Raw genomic sequence first — 23,313 nt, 5'->3', positions numbered from 1 at the left:
TGCGTAGTTTCGGCAAGCTACTTTCAAGAGTACACTCTGTAATTCTTTATATGCACTGAATGAACTTTCAACCGAAATGATGTAGGCCTTCCTCATAGATATTTAACCTTGATCTTAGCAGCACTGAGAGCCCGACAGTCTGACAGGAAGTCAACCTATTGTACCGAGTAAGGATCCGTGGGCGGATAAAGAGTGGTGCTAGCCGGGGTTCTTCGGGAAAAGGGGGCGTTATTTGACATTTATGTCGATTTTACACATGAAAATGATAAATTCTCCAATGAAAAGGAGATGTGCCAAATGTACCCTCCAGCTGATCCGTCACTGAGAGTTGTATTGTTTCGTATCTTATATCTATCTGTTCTAAGCGCACATCTGATAGCTTTGTTCATTTGTGAGGAATGTACAACAGTAATGGGTATGGTCAATTTTTCAGATATCTTCGATCAAATTGTTCAAACATTTTACCGTTGATATTATTCATAATACATTTATTCCAGAGTCCATCTCTCCAAACTTTATCAAACATCTTCTCAAATCTATAAAAGCACAGTATAGCTTTCTCTTTTTCTGTTAAAGAATTCCGAAAAATGTGAATATAAATTTAAGTATCCCTGACGAAGGCCACATTGATTTCTTTCAGTTATGGCAAATTTTCCGAATAACTGTATACCATGTCAAGGCGTTCACTCAAAATAGCAGTTAAAAAAATTGACAAGGCCGCTCACAATTATATGAACAAACGAGACCCATAAAAAAGTCAAAATCCAAGGATGGGCGTGCTGGACGTACGCCCCTCCCCCCTAAAATTTAAAAAAAAAATTGCGTAAAATCTTGATTTTTCACAAATTTTACCCACAATAATTTTTAATTCCATTTACGCCCAGCCACCCACCCATCCCTAACCTGAGATCCTGTATCCGTCCGTGAAATGTTCACTTCGTTTTGGCGACTTAATAACGGTGGTATTAAAGATGATTATATAAGACATCAGTAAACATGTTTATTATCTTAGAATGAAATAATGAATAAGACGAACACAAGATTCAGTCGAAATAGGGCGATAGGGAAAAAGGGCGAATCGACACAGGACAAACGGGATTTGAGGCGAAACCAGATTGCCTTACATTATATCTGTACAGATAATAGATTTAGTATTCGAAATTTTAAAGGACAGTTAACCATGAGCTTATGTTTATAAAAGACTGCAAGTCTTAGGTGCGCAGACATACCAGACTGCTCCGTATTTCATTATACTGTGGCTGTGCATTGCATCTTTCTGTTCTCTTCTACAAATAACAGTATGGTAGAATACAAGAAAGAAGAAAGATAAAAAGAGGTGTGTAAAACCAAATGAGCCTTTTTCAGGTCTTCAACAGATTTTGCGTGGTTTGAATTTGTTACATTTTGTATGTCAACAACAGCAACCCAAAGACAAAGTTGACTTGAACTATAGACTTAAAAAAGGCTCTTTATCCGTAAATTGCGTACTATAACTGACGGAAACTAGACAGAAGTAGCAGGGTTAGTGAAAAAATGTATAGAAAATTCCAATATTGAATATGCATGAGATAATTTGCTTTTAGGAATAAATTCAGTGAACAAATTTTTCACGGGAGAAATAACTCCCTTTACTTTCAGTTCTCTTTGTGAATACACTAGTATGCACAACCCTTCAGCTTCACTTATCAAGAAAAGTATGTTTTTTTTAAGGCTCATAAGCCAAGTTATTTAGCCTGCCGTGTGGGCGTGCCAAGGTTCCTACTCCGATAAAATACCACAGCAGGGTTCTTTAACATGCAAGGAATGTGACATCTTTCCCAAGATGTTGCTCCACTATTGTTTGGCAATTTGTGGTCAGGTTTTCCATATTATGGCTGGACGACCCCAGCTACTCGAGCAGTGCTAGAGGTTGTCTACTCTGGCAAGCTATTTTCTGACTTGGTGCCATTCTAACGGAGGAATGGAATTCCAACCTCTTATGTTGTAGGAGTAACCCCAGCATGTCAGGGGTACCCCATTCCACCACCTGGGGCACATAACAGCCAGGACCACGGTTCTAAGCAGTATTTAATCGCCTTTTACGACAAGCTTAGCACTGCTACAGGCCTATTCGTTTGACATCTGGGCCCGGACAATGTGAAAAAAAATTGAAATGCAAAACAAATAACTGACATATCCTGAAGACTTGAAGTGCAAAAATTAAATATTTTCTAATCACACATCTTTATTAGTGTTATTCAATATATGACCACATTTTTTCTCATGAAGGGGTTCATGCATTAATATACATGTATACCTATAACTGCATTACCAAAGTAATAAGTAATATCCACTAAACCAAACTTTTCATACTACTGGTACTAAAGGCACTGATCAGACTAGCCAGATAACTTAAAATCATATTCTTAACACTGGTCAGGCTAGTTGGATAATTTAGTGGACCCTAAACCACTCATGAAACCAGATTGATAACTAGCTAATACTAACTTTTTACCAGATAGATATATGTACACACATATACATACACATGTACAATGTACATGTATATGTAAGTGGACACAACTCCTCAAATAAATTGTCTAGTTTTGATTAGTTAGGGACATTGTTCTATCAAGTACTGTACAAATGTATGTAGGATATTACCCTAGTATTTTCTTTAAAATGCATGTGTGCATGTAAGATAAGATTGTTTTATTCATCAATCATGGACTTTCTTGTGTAGAAAATTTTTATACAATAATAATGATTTTAAAAAAATGTGCAAATACAGTGTGATTATGAATAATCCTGAAGCAAGTGGGGATGTTGTCTAGGGAAATATTTCTGCTCTAGAGTTGCTCCCTTTTGTATATTTTGTGTGGTCATTACTACTTTAATATAGTCAGCTGTTAGTAAATAATTTGTTAATTAGTTTTTTTTATCTAAATATGTGTTTGACTCTTTCCCAACAAGCCTTGAAATGAACCTTAATAAATAACTCTGAAAAGTTATTGGAACATGTATAATATACATACATGTACATGTACTTAACAATACAGTACTGATACCTGCTATAAATGTTCATTACACAAAACTTTTTCTTTTTCCTGAAACAAGCAATTGTGTCTGGAGTTTATGTCTTTTATGTTTCATCAATTCTTTTTTATAACCTAGTATAAGAAAGTTTCATTCACAATTTTTCAATCACAACAGTATCTTCATTTGTCATCAATCAAAAACATTTAGTTGTTTCATCAGTGTTGCTGCAAAATGTATTTGATAGAAAGCGTACATATACATGTACAATGTATATGAGAAAGGCAGATTGCATAGTACCCTATTTTTCCACATTGCAGCAGTTACAGACATTTTACAACATGCAGCTTGTAGCTTTTTGTTGTATCCCCACTCTGAAGGATAGGGGGTACATGTACATGTATACTGTTTTACCCATGTATCTGTCCAGAACAATTTTTTTCTTTAGTTTTCTCAGCAACTATTCATCACAGCCACTGGATATTTTAACACATACTTTCTGTAGGTATGCCATATGGTTGGATTGATTTTCAGAAAAAAATTGACATCAACTTCCTGTTTACTATGGACTTTGTATATTTTCCTTATATCGTGATAGAAAGTGGGGTATCACTGGTGAGTCATGGTTCACAGATTTCTTGTTTTATGTGTTTAAAGAAAAGTAATATGAATATGCCTGTAAGGAACAAACAGGGCACACTATTTACATCAGAAAATAAACAAGGAACAAGATGGACAGAGCATTTCAAAGAGGTTCTGAACAGACCTGACCCCGAAGTAATGCCTGATACAACAGAGACTTAGATATCAACTTAGAAACACCATCCAAGGAAGAACTATTCTGAAAAACAATGAGACTCCTGGAAAAGATCAGCTATCGGCAGAACATCTAAAGCAGATCAATATTTAACTGCTGATATATATGTATGACTTCCACTATTCTGGAAAATCTGACAAAGTCACACATCCCAAGAACATGCACAGAACATCAGTAAACTACCAAAAAAGGTGATCTCTCTAACTGCAACAACTGGAACGGTATCACCATACTCTCAATACTAATTATAGTACTGTGGAATTGTGATTGATAGAATGAAAATTGCTGTTGACAATCAACTTAGAAAAGAACAAGCAGGATTTAGAAAAGGAAAGAGCTGCTGTGATTAAATATTTGTACTCAGAAGCATCCTTGAGCAATTCACAGAATGGCAGAGACAACTGATAATAAATTTCATCAACTTTGGAAAAGCTTTCAATTTCATACACAGAAACAGCTTATGGAAAATACATGTATTAAGGAATTATGGTATACTGGTAAAGATAGTCCAATTTATCCAAATGTTTTGTACAGAACTTAGATGCTCTGTTGGAGACACAATGGATGCCAGTTTTCTTGTAACCTGGATGTGTAATGTGATCTCTCCTCTTCATAATAAGAATTGACTGGGTTTTGAGATCAAGCCTAAGTGAAGGAGACACCAGAATTAGATGGACCTTATATACACATCTGTGACATCTAGAAGTTTTAGATTATACAGACGATGTTGCCTTACTGTCCCATCTAGAGAAACATGCAAGACAAAACGACAAAATTGCAGAAGAATGCAGCTTCTATATGATTAAACATTAACATCAAGGATACCCAAGTGATGACTCTAAACTGCAAGAGTTGGCAGGTATGCTAAGGAGTGTTGGAAAAGAAAGCACAGTACATAGAATTAGCTGAATCGAGACTACCAGTCCTTATCCTATGTGCTCTCAGTCATAACCAGGAATAGGTAGGTTGGTAGGTAACGTGATGCTTATTTGACAAATTGATATTTTGGATGAGTAGGGCTCTGATTTCCTTTTTAAATCAGTATTTTTTATTTTATTTTTCCTTTCTAGAATGGATGGTGGTAGCTCAGTATTTGGAGATTTGGTAGTGTATGGACTAATATTTATTGTGAGTTGGTATGGGTACAAGCTGCTGATAAAGCCATTCCTATCACCACTTAGAATGGTAAGTATTGTATGTTAACTGTAAAAGTTTTATTATTCAAAATTCAAAAACAATAAACAAGCAATTTCTTTTTTCTACAGTTTCTTAACCAAGGTCTCTATGAAACCTCAATAGGAACATTTTTTTACATGACTAAGAATTGGTGGATGCCATATTTACCCTATATAAAATGGATTACAAATGTACATGTATATACTTTGCATGTTTTTACGGTATCTCATCATTTTTTATATAGGACATTGTTTTAATTGACAGAGTATCATTTGTGTCTCCCAGATTCAAATAAGTTTCTGAAACAGTTTAACTACCATTTGTGTTTTTGTTTCTGTAATTTTTATGCTCCCGGGACAGGCATATTAATTTACCCCTGTCTGTCTGTCCATCCGTCTGTCCTTATTACACATGATCATGGCTTGTCCGGCTGTCTCCTCATACAGTTTTTGAACTACATCTAAAATATTTTACAGGATATTTCTACACATGACAAAGGTGTGCAGGGCCAAACGATTTTTATTTTCGTGAAATATTATGGTAATTGGTGATAGTTACACTTATTTATTTTACTCAGAAATATATGGATCATGGCTGGTCTGGCTATCTCCTCGTACAATTTTTGAACTACATCAAAAATATTTTGCAGGATATTTTTACAGATGATGGAGGTGTGTAGGGCCAATGGATTTTGATTTTCATGAAATATTATGGAAATTGGTGAAAGTTAGACTTAGTCATTTTCATCAGAAATAGAGCTATATGGCTTGTATGGCTATCTCCTCATCTGAAATTTTTTTTGCAGGATGTTCCTACACATAATGATGGTGTGCAAGGTCATAGGATCTTGATTTTCATGAAATATTACGGAACTGGGTGATAGTTAGACTTTGTAATCTTTGTCAGAAATATATCCCAAGCAACACAGTTAGGGATTTGTTATGGGGGTATACACATTTTTTATGTAGCAGTCCGTCCATTGGTCCTGTTTTTCTCATCGCAACTAGTCTGACACTACCAAACCGATTTTCATGATACTATGTGGCCAGGATACAATATGTAGATATGCATATATTTAGGAATTTCTGATCCCCAAATTTTTCGAGTTTCGGTACCGGAACAGTTTGTCATTGCAAGTCTTGGAAGGATTGAGCTGAACTAACAGACCATGAGTATCACAAGTCTTGGAAGGATTTCTGAATCTGCAAATCATGTCTTCATACAAAAATAAACATGTTCCTAATTTGGCAAATCTAGCGAGTGGGGGCATCATTAGTGTTTTACAGACACATTTGGTTTACTTAATAAAAAAAATTTACCACTAACAGATGAGGCAGGGGCTCCTGTGATAAACAGGGCTTCTAGTTTTTTTTGTAAGTTGCAAGCTTCAGTTTGGGCCTTTGGCATGCAGGGACACCTCTTTCCGTATTTTTTTTAAGTTACTTGTAAATGGTGAAAAATATTAGACAAAAATTTCTGTGATTTTTTGCTGTTACAACATTGATTATGAGTTTAAAAATAAGTTTAAGAGTTATCTGTCAAGATATATCATCTGTAATTATACCAACACAACAAACATTGTTTTTATTTGTTAGATACCTGGACTTACATATTACCCAGTAGTTGGTAATATGCTAGAAGCACGAAGATCTGAGGCTATGTCCAATGCTTTAAGGTATATTAACAATAAAAAACAGTGTATATATAAATTGTATATACTTATTGAATTTTAGGTTAATGTGTATGTATGTTGTGATTTAGACTAACATCTGAAAGGTAACACATCATGATCATCATTGAAGCATAATTTTTCTCCATAATTTCTTATTTAATCAATTTCAGTGATGCACACTATCAAAATCACAAGTACACTATACATTCATTTTATGTTCAACAAACTGGGATGGTTAAACAGCCAAGATTTCTGAATGAACAAGAGTCTTTATAAAAATATAGGGAAATTGTATTTACATATACTTCTCTATTAGAATACGCTTTACAAAATATATTTTCAAGTGATAGCCTTTCAAAGTTTTGTAAGATCTTCATAAAACATGTGTCATTTTATTTAAAGGGAATTGCTAAGCATGCAACATGGTTAAGTTAAAACATTTCTGGTATAAATTGCTATGCTGTTTTGCAGATGGATGACACAGCTCAAGTCTAAGTTGATCCGGTTCTATTACTTTGGAGGGCAGGAGAGACTTCTTGCAGCAGATCCTGAAATATTTCATCATGTATTGGTGTCTAACAGTAAAAACTACCACCGACTTGATAATGAGTGTGTAAATTAACATTTTCATTATTAACTTGTTGTATAAGACAGTATTTGGACACAAGCTACATTAAAATATACTGAATGTGGAGAAAAAGGCCCCAAAAATAAAAGTCTTGTTTCCTGCTACCAGCAAGGAGAGAAATAAGGTTGATAGGTAGTGAATTTATTTATTTGTCAAAAACATTTTACTGTGAGTTAATGGGGAAACAATCTAAATTTTAACAGTGCTTGAGGAAATACGGCCATAAAATATGTAGGGTAGGCACAAAATCTAGAATACATGTAGGAAGGGTAGCAGGAAACAGACATTTAATTTTTTGGGGCTAACGTCACTAGGATGTGAAAATTATCTTAGGGTAATGCAGTTGAAAATATATTTATATTATGAGCTTCAATATTTGTTATGTTTCACATATTTGATGTGTTCTATTGTACTACCATACTATAGCTGAGCTATGTATTTTTTTCCTGAATGTTTTAGTAAATTCCTTAATTATATGTTAATTTATCTGTACTAATTATTGCAGGAAACTTGCTTTCAATCTGATAACTAGGAGTCCACCTTTATTTGTGTTGTCAGGGGAGTACCATCACATTATAAGGAAGATATGTAATCCTGGTTTTGTCTTGACTGTTTTACATTGTGAGTATCTTGAGTATATTTTTTTCTCAACTCATTTTGCCTTCTGATGACTTCAAATTTGTTTTAGTGCCAGCCAAGGGAAGGTTTAAAGTTTGTAGATGTCATGAGGCTGGTGTGATGACTAGAATGTCATAACCAACTTTTCTTTCATTTAAAATATTAGATATGACTTCATGAATGAAATACGAATAAACACACTGGTTGTCTGCTTTAGTTATATAAAAAATTTCAAAATAATATTTTTATTTGATGGCAGAAAAAATGCAATAGATGTTGCCAATGTTGAGATTTACTTTTAATGGTATATTATTGTCAGGTCATAGTGTATTTATTTACCTTGTACGAAAACAGCTATATAGCAGTATTTGATACTTAACACGTAAGAACCCACTGAAGTTGTTACTGAACTAAGATAACTTCAATGATATATAACAACTGGAAAACCAGCATGTTTCTCTCATGTCATAGTATTTAATTTCATAGATTGATGGTATTCTTTGCATGTACATGTAATTACAATTGTCAGGGTTTTTTTTTAAATCCTGTTATTGATATTATTTTTCAAATTTTCAGCCATGATACCAGTCTTCCTGGAAAGAGGAAATGCTTTGTGTAAAGTATATAATCAAGCCCTCAAAAAGTCCCAGACTGACACAGCTGATGTTGATATCCAATCTAACCTTAGTAAAATGGTGGGTAAAGACAGGCAATTATTTTATATAATCAAGCCTTCAAACCTAATTGCAACTGATAACAAAATCTTCACCACCTTCATTTCTTGTTTGTAGTCTTGAATCACTAGTATATAGTTCCCTTTTTTAGTTTCTCTTTGTAATCATTTTACTTCTATTGTCATCCTATGCCATCTATCATTGTTAACTTTTCTGTAAAATCTTCTCCTCTGAAACTACTCGCTGTATTTTTACCAAATCTGGTCATCAGCATTCTTGAGGTTTTACCTTTAACTTTAAATAATAAATCTATTATGGCAATATGCTAGTTTAGTGTAAAACATGGCCGCCACTGCTACTCTTGGAACACAGGGGTTAAGTTTGCAATATTTACATTTGTATCTCCAGCCTATGGAGTATACATTTCACAGTTGATCACCACTGTCAAGTCTGTGATCTGTGCACTGACTTTCTCTGTAGAGTCGAATAAACTTCTTAATAATGGATATTTTCAGCCTTTGTTTATATCATCACTACACAAGTTTTACAGTCATTACATTTTGATTGATTTATATGAAATTTCTGTCTCATACATGAGACAACATATCTTTAATTAGATTCCACTGGATTGACAACCTACCAAACTTGACACTTACTAGCTGCAGTGGTGTAGCTCCTTTGACATAACTGTATCGAACATGTAATAGTAATAATAATACTTTATTTCAAGAGGGTAACACAGTTAGTGAATACATTAATCTTCCATGAGGCCCTCAACAAGTCATATATTATTTTCTCAATTGCAGTTAATAATCCTACTACCATAAGGGTGTTGAAATAAAACAGAGATTCATTTCATTTCCTTGGTTTTTTTTAGTATCTTATCGTTCATTGTAAATGTGGATATTCTAAAAGATATCAGATTATTGAGAAGGTCTTATTAAAATAAGATTTCACACTTGCTCCCCTTTTATTGATATCACATGCAACATTTCAGTAATCAGGGAGCAAGTGAGAGATCTTATTTTAATTAGAATGGCCAAAACTGTTGGTCTTATGACCTTTTCCTTATTTGCATGAATCTTAGGTTAGCTTGAACTTCTTTTTTTTTTCAGACGCTGGATGTGATTTGTGAATGTGGTTTTAATTATGACCTGAAGTCAACAGAGAATCAACAATCTGAGGAAACAAATAAATTTAGGGATCTTCTGAAGGGAGTACAAAATGGGTTGGTATAAATAAAACACAAAAGTCTTGGGATCTTTTAAAGGGAATAGATGACAGGTTTAACAATAAAAACTTGGGTTGGTGTAAATAAAACACTGATTCCTTGGATCTTCTCAAATTGGTATGGATAAAGTACTAAAATTCAGGGATTTTCTCCATGAAATTGTAATATAGATCAGTATAAATTTACCACTTACAATAAAGAAATTCATTAGTGATTACCAGATGGATCAGTGTAACAATACACTGTATTTTATTGTAATTACTTATTGGTCTATACTTAATGGTGGTGAAGAAATGTTCTAGTAGGAATTTTTACTTGCAGTTTCTAGGAACTTAAGGAATCATAGCTTCTTTGATTGTTCCAATTCCTGACAGTGTGACCTGGTTGGGAATTTGATTAATTAAATTTGATAATGGATAGTGCTAAAATATAGTTTTTAGTTGCGGTTACAGGAATTCTGAAAAAGTGTTGGGGGGTTGGGGGGGGGGGGGAGGTACTGATGGACCTAAAGTTGTTTATAGTGACAGAGCCTCAGCTGGTTTATCCATGGCTTTATGGGCTATTGCTATCACTTGGAGACCATCGTCACCTGTCATTGGCAGCAGCGGCCGCATAAACTTTTTCAGACGTCTTCTTTGAAACCACTGGACCAATTGCAATCCAATGTGGCATGAAAATTCCTTAGGGTATCCTCTTTAGATTTGAAGTTGGGATTTTTGATTCCCTATGAAACATGGCTTCTGTTACTAGAAATAGACCATAAGGGCAGATAGAATTTTTTTGTATATATCTTTAAAACTTTATAGCCAAATTCAAACATGGGAGTAAAATTTTTAAGCAGGATGAGATCTATGTGTGGTCAAGCCATGTTGGAGTTAATGCCCTTTTTCACATTTTTTTTTTGTGCTATTTTTGATGTTATTATTTTCAATAATCATTTCCTCTGACACTACCAGATCATTTAGAATGGTATGAATGTTTCCTAGGGTGTCCTCAAGAGAACTTACATGGGGAGTTTTGATTTGTGCAAAAAACATGGCTGCTGTTACTGAAAATAGACCATAGTGTTCAGACATAAGTTTTTCACATTTATCTCCAAAACTGTTAGGTTGAGCCAAATTCTGACATGAGGTTAGTGTTCAGCATGATGAGATCAGTCTGTAGTCTAATTTACGTGTTATCTGTTCAAACATGTTAGAGTTATTGTCCTTTTTAAATGTTTTTTTTTAGCTATTTTTAATGTTAGTACTTTCAAAAATCTAATCTCCTTCCTTGACACCACCTGACCAATTAGAACCAAACTTGGTATGAATGTTTCCTAGGATATCCTCAATAGAACTGATGTGGGGATTTTCATTAGCTACAAAAAAATGGGCCACTGTTACTACATGTAAATATAGACCATAGGGGTCAAACTGCAGAATTTTGCGAAAGATCTGTTGATTGATAAATGAGTTAAAGGTCCTGAATGGATTTTCCCCGAACTTAACATTTCAAACTTTGAACATCTTCTCCTTAAAAACTCCTGGATGGATTGAAACAAAATTTAGCATGAATCTACTTCAGAACAAATTTTATAATCTGTGTGTGGGGTTTTTTGATTCAGTTGTTGAAAATTCTGGTTCCACTTGATTAAACAAAATAGCTGCCAGTGGACATTGAAGCTTTCAATAGAGAGCCTCTAGTTTTCTTTACTTAGTTTTGTCTTTTTTAACTTGTTTCAGGTTTTTTGACCTCCTACCATTTTCAAGATATATTCCAACAAAGAAGAACATTAAACTAAAATCTGATAGAAAGTTTGTTGAAAACTTGACATCCAAAATTATAGAGTCATTCAGAGAAAAAGAACTACATGGTAGGTATCATACATGTACATGTATCCATATTTTGCTGATTTTCAGTTTTGACTGGTTTTTATTGGTCGATTTTTTATTCTTCAACACATTATTTTTTATAAATGTATTCTGATGTTGTAATACTACCTGGCGAGATGCCTGCTAAGTAGTAATGCTTAAATACAAGGTTTGTAAATAGTGTGAATTGCAATGTAATTTATTTTTGTGAAAAATGTGAATAACCTAAATAGCCGTAAGTCAAACTTGCATTACAGACTTTTTTTAATAACAATGTGGTCTTTTTTATGAAATCTCAAAAATTAAAATCACATTATTGTCCATTAAAAGCCACAAACTTGCAGAAATAATTGCTTGCATGAATTTCTACATTTTTTATTACTGTGAAAGTACTATGGTTCGTGGGGTACCAATTTTCCTGGTTTTGGATTGTAGGCCATAACTACAAAATTTGGTTGTCATCGAAGGGGAGAATGTCATTAATGTGTATACTGAACACCTCAAAACCATGAATTCAAGAATCAACATACTTGTGTTTCTTCTCTTATCTATGAAAATTGGTATTCATGAATTAAGATACTTTCACAGTATCAACTGTGCCAGATATCTTGCCAATTTCTAGAGGTATCCTCCCTCACTTCATGTCTTTATTTCACAATAAGAAATATATCTCAAGTAAAAAAAAAACTAATGTATCTTGATATGGTACAGTTGATTTTGAATTATTCTGTGTTAGGCATTTGGTAATGCATTTTCAGTCCATGCAAAGATTTGACAGATTGATGACTTCTGACTGATTGATCTCTGACAGATCGATAACCGATGATCGCAGTTTTGTTATGTAAAGTAATGGATGATCTGTTAAAAATCGAACAGATGTAAAATAAAAGTATTGATTGATATTTTAATCTTCTGCATTATGTTTATATATGTAAAATTGACAGATAAAACAATGGGATCTGTTAAATATATTGAATGCTGTGTGATCATGTGATGCGATCACTGGTTTGATGGATCAGTTTGACGTATCAAGGATGGATTGGAAACTGATCGGTGATCGATAACCAATTGCAATTTTTTTTGCATGGACTGGTTCAGGTACTATAAAACAGGTAATACATTGATACTTCGAAAGACACTAAAATTGTTCCCATTAAAAATTTTACATTCAGGATTTCATGTAAGTGTTTTAGAAAGTTTTTATAAGTTTTTATTTATTTATTATTTTTTTTTAGAATAATTAAGCTTTCACACAACTATGTTTTCATGTGAAAAAAATTCTATATCTAAGCTAATATACAATTAAATTGATTGAACTGGTATATGTATTAATTTGATATACAGATTCTGGGAAACACAAGGACTTGTTAACATCATTGATGTCTGCTAGAGATTCAGAAGGTTCAGGATTGTCAAATGAAGAATTGTTTGGACAGATAATAGGCTTTCTGTTTGCTGGTTTTGATGTAAGTACGTGTATATCTGAAGTAATAAATCTTACCCAGGTAATTACTTGCACATTCTTTTTTGCTACCATTGGTTATAATAACTTTTAAGTCTAGTAATCTTATATATTTTGACTCATTCTACCAAGTGATAATAGTTTCTTTTCTAATTTAAATATAAGTACTAATCCATATAAAATTCAGACACTGCCAATAGTAAAGTGATTCATATTGCAGAAAAATCTACCAAACAAGCAACAGTGTTCTAGGATTTTTCAGGAATTGAGGTTTCCTCAGGAAAAAATCCATTTAAAATAAACTTTCCCACAGTTAATGACTGCTTTCCTAACAAAACAAATCCTTACAGCATATGAAGTTTTCAACTTGCCACAGGAAAGTGTAGCTAAGTAGCTAACTTTCCCTGACCCAAATTTCACTTGCCCCTGGTAACTGGAAATAGGAATCCTAGAACACTGAAGCAATGACTTTTATGCCCCATCCATAATGTGTTTAGAGTATATAGTTTTACCCTTGTCCATCATTCCATCTCCGTGGACCGATTTTCAGGACTTTTTTCTGAATGCCTGGAGATATTGAACTGAATTTTTGTATGTTAGTATTTATTGATGAATTACAGATCAAGATTAAGGTTTTGTTGCGGTTTCTTACATTGTTTTTATACTGCAACCATATTTTATAGTGAAAAATCTAAATTATATACAGTAAAAAGATGATAGATTGTATAACTGAATGCCATCTCTTGAATGGGGGTATATTAAAACGCACCCTTAAACTGGTTACCTGTGTTATTTGTCGCTCAATATGAGGACAATATTATCTTGCCAATTGTCTATTTAACATCCTGTTTGTATAGTAGATAGCTTAGTTGCAGAATAAATAAAAATATTCAAGTTTGACTAAAACCAGCCATTCAGGCAAATTTTTTTTTTAAAGTAACAGAAATAGTCAAACGAATACTTTTTATACCACCTTATTGCTTTACAAATGTAGACAAATTTATTTGGTTGAAAAATGATATTCAGTATTATATGATAAATATTTCAAATTTGGATGTTAGAACTATTTTCTCATTAAGTATATGTAAACATGATGTTCAGTATTGTATGTAAACTTACTATTTATTTTGCTATTTAACAATATTTAAGCATGAAGGCTACGAACACCTGAGCTCGTTATTCATAGTATATATATTCAACATACATTTTATTCATTTGAGACCAGAATTTGTGTCTGTTTTGAGCTAAAAGTCTGTGTCATTAACTGCTGCTGCATTCTACCTGCCTTAAGTCATCAATATATTTACAGACAACAAGTAGCGCAATGACATGGGTTCTTCTACAATTAGCCAAATACCCTGATGTTCAGGACAAAGTTCGTGCTGAAATCAATGAGATTCTTCCTGATATTGATACAATTACCTCAGATAAGTTAGATCAACTGAAATATCTGAATGCGGTGATTAAAGAAACTATGAGGTAGATTTCATCATCTTCCTATAAGAGATAGCATGAAGCGGTATAAAATCTACTATAATAAAACTGTTCTAATTTTATCATAAATTGAAAGTAAGTAGATATATATACATAGTTCATATTAACTGTTAATTGTACCTCTACAAAGATGGCATATTTTTAGAATTACACTGTTTATCCATCTGTTGGTCAGTCTGTCTTCATTTCTTGTTAATGCATGTTTTCTCAGGTTCTTTCTTAACTGGGATTATAGTGTTTGTGAGTTTGCAATTGGTATTTCTAGTTCAGTACTAGCATTATCAGGATTTTCGTGATAAAATAAGAAGGTCCATTTTGTAGTATATGTAAGGAGGGATAAAAAGTCATCTTAGGTTTGTGTTTGTTCTAGTTTTATCTTTTGTGACTGATAGATGTAAGAATCAAACTCTGTAAAATGATACACTCACTATAAAACAAAGGGATGATACACTCACTATAAAACAAAGGGATGATACACTCACTATAAAACAAAAGAATGATACACTCACTATATATAACAGGGATGATACACTCACCATAAAACAAAGGGATGATACCCTTACTATAAAACAAAGGAAATAAACAAAAAAATTAGAGACAGAAACATTATTAAAGAATAATGAATGATTATATATAAAATGCAATTTGACTTAATCTTCTTTCTAATGTAGGTTATATCCACCAATACCTTGCATATTTAGGAAAAGTTTAAATGATGATACACTAAATGGATACAAAATTCCAGCTGGAACCATTATAGGCTTACATTTTGGAGCTTCCAATAGGTATGCCTGCTAATATGAATAGTACAGTTGATCAGGCCAAAATAAATTAAGTTTGTGTTTCTGGTTTCCAGACCTTATCTCCATTTCTGACACTGACCCATTATATTTTATTGCTGATTGAAAAATGAAATCCTGATTTTTGTTGTTGTTCTGGTTACAGTTTCTTTATCATTTATCTCTTATGTAAAAACATAATAACTGTGCTACTGAGTTATCAAAATTATTATTAAGTACCAATACTTTGACAACTTAGACTCTGGCAATGGTAGTGGCGATTCATATTGTAGATTGTAGAAAAACCCACCAAGTAAACAACGCTTTTTTGGTCTTCATGAGCCATATTGTGACGTAACTATTGTATTTTCAGTATACAGATCTGTATTGAACCAAATCAAGAATGGTAACTTTTCCTTAGTACCAATTTCTTCAACATTCTATACAACTTTTATCTCAAAAGTATACTTTGACTTGTAAAGTCTGTAACTGTCTCTGATCAAGTAAAAAACAGTGAAATTGGTGTGTTTTTGTCGTGCATGAATCACCTCCTGTCTGATTTTTATGAAGACTGCTACTTGAGTGTGTTTTAAACATGTTGCCTTGTAAGCTATCAATATTACTTAAAAATCATTTTCATTATATGACCCCAAACTTTGTGATCATGTAATGGTATGGCATCATCTGTGTTTTTGTCTGCATTGTTGTCACCCCTAGACTGTTAATTTTTTTTGCAATAACTTAGAAATTAGCAAGTTGATTTTTAAAAAAAATTTACAGCAAAGTTCCAAACCACCATTGGGAGGTTGGTATTGATTTTTGAGGTTATTGCCCCGAGTGTTCAAGAATTAGGTGCCATAACGGGACTAAAAACAGAATAATTCCAGTAAAGGCTCATGGATGTCTTATGATTTTGTTTCAAAATATTCTATACCACCAAGGTCATACAGGGATTAGTTTTTGGGATTAAGACTTTAATTTTTTTTAGAAATTAAGGTCCAAAAACCAGAATTTTCATTATGTTGAGACAATAACTTGACTATTAGTACACATGTAGTTACGCCATGAGGTGACATACCATCAAATAAAGACTGGGATTGATTTTGGGGTTTGTTACTTGGGACTTGATCCAATTATTTTCATGATGTCTGGACAAAACCATGGGTAAAAGTGAATGGATTTCTTTTGAATTAAACTATAAGGTGGCATACCACAAACAGAAACAGGGATAATTTTTTTTTGGTTTTGGCTTAAGCCAAGGAAGAATAAGGGACCAGAAGTGAGCAATATTTTAGTAAAGGGGAATGAATCTCTTGAAAATTGCACCACATTGGATTGATTTTGAAGGTTTTGGGTCATTTCAATTCTGGCAAAATTCTCATCCTGTGTCAAATGTCCATTTACAATAATACTAGGCTATATTGTAATCACCTTGTCCGTTTGTTTGTTACACTTTTTTGTAATAGATAACTCAGCTTCTATTGGATGGAATGTTTAGACATTTGCACGTCTCCCCTTTCCAGGTTTGTCAGTTAACCTATTGACTTAGTTTTTTTAGGTGGTGCATAATGGAAATTTTATAACAGGATTTTCAGCCTCTATTAGAGGGAATGCTTAGATATTTGGTATATTGCTGTGGCATGTTAACTTGTGCTGTGTGTCTGCTTTTCAGGTTCATGGCGCATTTACTTTCTGTTTACAGAATGACTTAGTTATGTTTTAGTTTGTGCATAATTTCTCAGCGTTTATAGGAGGAATGCTTAGATATTAGGTAAGGGCCTATAGCATTATGTCTTGTACCATGTCTTCCCTTTTCATGTGTTTTGCTCATCTACTTTCTGTTTACCCATCGGCTTAGAAGTTTTTAGGTGATGCATAATGGAAATTTTCATTACAACTTTAGCAGCTTCAATTTGAGGAAATCTTAGATATATGCCTTTTATTGCTTTTGCATGATGACTTGTATTGTGTTTCCTTTTCACAGGTTTGACTAAATTGTTTCATTGAGGGTATTCTAAGCAAGACGACAGACTTAGCATGAAAAATCTTGTTTAAAGCTATAAAAAGTTTGAGTAGTGTATCCATACTTGCCCAAACTATTTAGGGTTTGGTCGCTGTGGTCGTATCAATCTGTGTCCTGCAAAGCACTTTATTTCAGTTTGTACAGGTGGTTAAAAAACACCTTTTTGGAATTATTTTTAAGAAATTTATTATACCCACAAGGTGGGGTATATAATGATAGGGATGTCTGTCCTTCCATCAGTCCTTCCTTCCTTCTGTAATACAGGGAAACCACTCTCTTATCTGTTACTCCTCCTTTACCGCAGAATGGGATTGAATGAAACTTTGACAGATTCTTTGTTACAGGTTCCCATTGTGCACCTTCTATTTTATCAAAATCAATTTGGGGGTTTTACATAGCAAAATATGAACTTTGTTATTGGTGAATATAGGCCATAGGGGACTCATCTCTTTTCTATTACTCCTCCTACACCACTGAATGGAATTGAATGAAACTTTGACAGAATCTTTATTACACATTCCAATTGTACACCTCCTATATTAGATTTTGATCTGAATAAATTTGGGGGTTTCACATAGCAAAACATGGACTTTTTCATGATATTGGGGGACCCATCTCTTATCAGTTATTCTTCCTATCCCACAGAATGGAATTGAATGAAACTTTCACAGAATCTTTATCACATGTTCCCATTGTACACCTATTTTAGATTCCGATCTGAATCAAACAGGAGGTTAGAAGATGCATGTTATCAAATGGGGGAGTGGAGGTATCAAGTATCAAGTGTCCATAGTTTTTCTAGCTTCAATTTTCACCTGTTGAATTGAATATTTTAAATGTAATGTGTACCTTTTGTACTGAAAAAAAATAATCCTTTTTCCCCTTATGAAATGCATTTGATTTTGAGTGAACTTTTGAACACACATGAGCAAACAGTAATAATCTTGTCACAATATAAGATGGCCATAGTTTATTCATTACCTTAGAGGTTCATGGATGTATCATTCATTTTGAACTTAAGAACACACACAAGCAAATAGTAGTAATCATCAGCAACAGTTGGGAGAGTTATCTCCCTTAGAAACTGATATTTCTAATAAATCTGTTATGTAAGTGCTCTCACTCCAGCATTGGGATGAAATTAACACCAAATGTTGTTTCCAGGAATCTCTTAGATTTAAAAAAAGATAAACCTTTATACCAAGTATAGTGAGAAACTTTCAAAAATTAAAAATGAAAACCTACAGAAAATAGACTGTCCTGTATGCATTGATGCTTTCCGCAAATAGTGTGTTTTCATGTCAACTAAATGTTTTTTTTTAGACTTAACTTAGAAGATGGAGAAGAGTTTAAACCAGAAAGATACTTATCTCCTACAGAGACTGAGGCTAAGATAAATATGCCATTTGGGAAAGGACCATACATGTGTATTGGTAATAAGTTTGCTCAACTTGAGATGAAAACTGTGATAACAAGATTGGTGAAGGAATTCAGATTTGAATGGATTCCTGGGTATACATACCGCAGGGCCATTGCGATAACTATTAGACCAAGTCCTCCATTAGTGCTTAGAGTTTCTAAAGTGTGATAAAACTGTGATATGTATTGTGATATTTTGCCATTTTTATGACCGCCTTAATTTCATTATATAATTTTCTTTTGTTACGTCATTCTTGAAAAGTGAGGAAACATATTGTGATTGTTGCATAAAACTATCTGTCCGTCTGTCAGTCATACTTTCATATTTTCAATCAGTGCACTGTCTATCTGTCATACTTTCATATTTTCAATCAGTTCACTGGATATCAAGAAAACTATGCAGGAATGCAAATGTAGAATATACTGTATAGGTCTTCAATTTAAGATATTTACAATGCCTTTTTAAGAAATTTCTAAAAATGTAAATAACCAGTTATGATAGATTGTTTTCTATGCCACACCATGGTTGACATCTCGATTCTTAATACAAGATAGTTAACTTTACACAGAACTAATGACACCAATGGAAGTTTTGACTGTACAAAAAGACTCCTGAACACTGGATAGTGCAACATTGTCATTAATCAACTGATAAAGGTACTCATTGGATCTGGGAAATATCAGGATTAGTTCAGTACATGTTTTAAAATCTCATGCTTGTATAATGTTGAGGAATCCAGTGCTTTTTTTATTTGATGAGGTCTTATAGGTAATACAATGTGATAAACCAGACTTATGATACTCCTGAAGCTAAGTGTATAAATACAACATGACGGTAATAAATATAGAAGGAGCGAAATGTCATTAGCGTTAGCCTAGCCTTTGTAACCCTTCCTTCAGGAGGGAAATGACATCAGCAGAGTCTAGCCGTTATAGTCCTTCTTCAGGAGAGAAATGACATTGGCAGAGCCTAACTTTTATAGTCCTTCCTTAGGGAGAGAAATGACATTGGCAGAGCCTAGCCTTTATAGTCCTTCATTCAGGAGGAAATGACATTCAGGAGCCAAATGACATTGGCAGAGCCTAACCTTTAAAATCCTTCCTTAAGGAGGGAAATGGCATTGGCAGAGTCTAGAGCCTTTATAGTCTTTCCTTCTGGGTGGATATGACATTGGCAGAGACTAGCCTTTATAGGCCTTCCTCGAGGGAAACAACATCGATAAAGTATTGCCTTTATAGTTCATCTTTTCGGAGGGAAATGATATCGACAGAGCTTAGCCTTTATACTCCTTCCTTCTGGAGGGAAAATACATTGGCAGACAAGCGTTTATAGTCGTTCCTTTAGGGGGTGATATTGGCAGAGTCTAGCCTTCATAGTCTTTCCTTCAGGAGGAAAATGACATTGACATAATTTAGCCTTTAAAGTCATTCCTTAAGGTGGGAAATGGCATTGGCAGAGTCTAGCCTTCATAGTCCTTCTTCTGGATGGAATGACATTGACAGAGTGTAGCCTATATAGTCTTTCCTACAGGAGGCAAATTACATCGGCAGACCCTAGCCTTTAAAGTCATTCCGTATGAGGGAAATGGCATTGGCAGAGTATAGCCTTTGTAGTTCTTGCTTAAGGAGGGAAATGACATTGGTTGAGCCTAGCCTTTATACAGTGTTTTGGTGAAATAAAGTATAGTTTTCCAAACATTATTTTGAACAGACGTGTATGCAAAGTTGTCAGGTTTCTGCCTATTTTTATATACAATGTTGTCTAATATGTTTTTTCTTTAAAGAAAACAGTGGATTTGCATTTTTGTCAAGGAAGTCTATTTATAGACTGAACTTGACTTAGAGATCGTCGGCAACCAAATTACGTAACCAGGGTAGACATTTCAACATATAACTACCAAAATAACACTTCGCGGTTTATTCTCCTTGCAAAGTTTGCATTAAGATATCGCTCCGCCGCCGATCATACTCCATGTCAAATATGTGATGTTTTCTTTACGTACGACATGGGCGTATAACGATATTAAGGCTATTTAATGTATGTAGTTTAGAACTGCAAGATTTCAATGATTACATGTATATGGTGTTAACTATTTATATTTGCAAAACAAGAGTTACTTGTGATCTTAAGCATACTTGTGAAACAATCATGCAGAAAAAAGTGAAAGAAATGCACATACATTATGAAGGCAGACAGGTATAAAACACTCAGCAATAGTGATTCATCATAAAAAAAAAGTAGTACTCATGGGGTATGGGTTCACTAGTAACTTTTTGTTTTGGAGAAAAAAAAGACGGATTTATACTCAAAGTGCATGTGTGATTAGGACATCATATTCCCTGTATTCACCACATCTCTATACCATTGACTTTCCAACTTAAATTTGAATCTTAAATTGCTCAAATCTATGAACTACTAAGTTGTTGTCAGTTTAAACATGAGTCTTTATCCTTGTTTGAACTGAAAAATTCCTAGAAAAAGGTAATCATTTATTGTAAATACGTGCACAGTTTCGACGAGTTAAACCCATAGCGTAATCTAGACAACAATGACAAGGACAAATTTTAGTTTTAATTCATTACCAAAGAAAATTCTACATCAAAGTGAGCGCAAACAAGGAAAAGTTGTTTGCTCATTTCTCCCTTGAGATTAGGCCTTTGTTCAACTTCCTCCAGTCTGCAGGATTCCATTTTTACTTCATGCATCTCCAAACCGAAATTTCAAGGTGTGGATCCATTCTTATTTCGAAAATTCATCGAATATTGATAGTCAGTGATTCTCAGTGGAATTCATATATTGTAAGAAATGCCGATTTAAGTGTTGGGAAATTTGAGTACATCAACGTATGTGTACAGGCAGGAATACCAAAGCAATAATACAAAAGAAGATCCAAAAATATATATTGATGAACGGACTGTATAAATATACATTGCGTTAAAACAAATGGTTATTCTTTAAATGGACTAAGTTTTGGTCGGTTTATTTAGCTTACAATTTGGTTACATAAATATTTTTGATTACTTTGAGGTCTTCCTTGACTCAGTGCCGTGCCTCAACACTTTGATTTACCTGTGTCACTAACGTTAGAAGCAGGTTCATTAGCTGCTCTGTTGCCGTTCACATGCTACGGGTGTCTCTGCTTTGTGTCATTTGTAACTCGGTAAAGTGGTGTAACCAATATTATTCATCAAACTGTGGACAATGTTTACATACTTATTAAAATGAGGAACTACCAATATGCAAAAAAATGGATCAAATTTTATTCGACTGCACAAATTTTCGGTCTTAATGTAATGTAATGGCTCAGGCGTAATTGTCGTCGTCGTTCGGGGACAACTTCGTTTCCGTGTGATAACTTTAATTGTGTTCGACCAATTGTTCTGAAATTGTGATGTGATTTTATTAAAGCCCAAGTAGAGTATTTATTGGGTTTTTTTTTTAATTTTAAGTGTGTTTATGTGTTTTTGACCGTTTTTATGTTATAAGGGTCAAAGTTGGACCACCCCCCCCCCAAAAAAAATATATAACTTGTAGAATTATTGTCCAGAAATCTCAGTGTTGCGGAAATTAAATAAGTTTTTTGGCTGCTGTAACATTGACCTTTATAGTCCTTCCTTAACGAAATTTCCCCAAAATCAGTAGGGATCTCATTTACCTGCTATGTAACAATATTTTAAAGTATTGTTTGAATCGGATATAAACTTTTCCAGTTATCGTCTAGAAACCAATGTTGGGCGCACGCCCGCCGCTACCACCAAACCAGTATCCGAGTTGAAGGTCAAGGTTACAGCAGCCAAAAACTTATTTTAATTTCCGCGACACTGAGGTTTCTGGGCAATAACTCTACAAGTATACCTAAGATTTAAACCAAACGACGGGATTCTGTACATACCAGATAATGAAGATACTAATTGATTTGGGAAAAGTTTTGGTAAAGGTTAATTATGCCAAAAATATAATCTACATTTTTGCATATACATGTAAATAATGATTCCAGATGATAACTTAAAAAGTCATTTGATTGAAACGGAACTCCCGGATATTGTTACATACCAGATAAATGAAAACACTTGATTTTGGGGGATTTCGATTTTTGATTCTGTAAAATTAAGTTTCTGGGCAATAACTCAAAATATTTGCATCTGATTCAAGTAGAAGTTTAGGATATTGTTACATACAAGGTAACTGAGAACTTATTTATTTAAAACATCTGAAATATTTCTTTCTCAAAAATGGGGAAGCAACTCCTGGTGCATTTCAATTTTTTATTCTTGGTCCGATTTAAAAAAAAAAGTTGGATTCCTCATAATGATCCCTGTCTGCGTTTTCAATCAGACTTCAGATATATCTTTCGCTTTCCGAATTATTTTTGGTCCGATTTCGATTTTTTTTTTTTTTTTTTTTTTTTTTTTTTGATTCTTCATTAAAATCCCCTGTCGGCGGTTTCCCAT

General features: G+C 33.7%; 1 protein-coding gene across 3 annotated transcripts; it reads left to right on the top strand.

Annotated features, from left to right (window-relative positions):
• Positions 1-1,072: 1,072 nt before the first annotated feature.
• LOC148619239 (uncharacterized) lies at positions 1,073-22,283 on the top strand. Of its 3 annotated transcripts, none has more exons than XM_088578921.1 (13): positions 1,073-1,336; positions 3,820-4,793; positions 4,903-5,017; positions 6,604-6,683; positions 7,152-7,289; positions 7,814-7,929; positions 8,503-8,621; positions 9,716-9,828; positions 11,556-11,686; positions 13,029-13,150; positions 14,456-14,625; positions 15,312-15,425; positions 18,766-22,283. In XM_088578921.1, the coding sequence occupies exons 3-13, from the start codon at positions 4,904-4,906 to the stop codon at positions 19,028-19,030; spliced, it is 1,482 nt and encodes a 493-aa protein (XP_088435047.1). In that variant the 5' UTR covers positions 1,073-1,336; positions 3,820-4,793; position 4,903; the 3' UTR covers positions 19,031-22,283. The 3 variants fall into 3 exon arrangements, with proteins under 3 accessions (XP_088435047.1, XP_088435048.1, XP_088435046.1); XM_088578922.1 differs by lacking the exon at positions 3,820-4,793 and adding an exon at positions 15,793-15,825 and having other exon boundaries at positions 18,766-18,904; XM_088578920.1 differs by lacking the exon at positions 3,820-4,793.
• The last annotated feature ends 1,030 nt before the right edge of the window (positions 22,284-23,313 follow it).

Source organism: Perna viridis, chromosome 4, assembly GCF_037379345.1.
Source record: "Perna viridis isolate PV_CMFRI_1.1 ecotype Kerala chromosome 4, ASM3737934v1, whole genome shotgun sequence".
NCBI classification, from domain to species: Eukaryota; Metazoa; Mollusca; class Bivalvia; order Mytilida; family Mytilidae; genus Perna; species Perna viridis.
This window is presented reverse-complemented; position numbering and strand designations above follow the sequence as displayed.

Excerpts from the sequence above, each read along its gene's own strand:
- LOC148619239 (XM_088578920.1), top strand. The coding sequence starts at position 4,904 with ATGGATGGTGGTAGCTCAGTATTTGGAGATTTGGTAGTGTATGGACTA. Across the intron at positions 8,622-9,715 it reads AATCTAACCTTAGTAAAATG|ACGCTGGATGTGATTTGTGA; the intron begins GTGGGTAAAGAC and ends TTTTTTTTTCAG. Across the intron at positions 15,426-18,765 it reads CATTTTGGAGCTTCCAATAG|ACTTAACTTAGAAGATGGAG; the intron begins GTATGCCTGCTA and ends GTTTTTTTTTAG.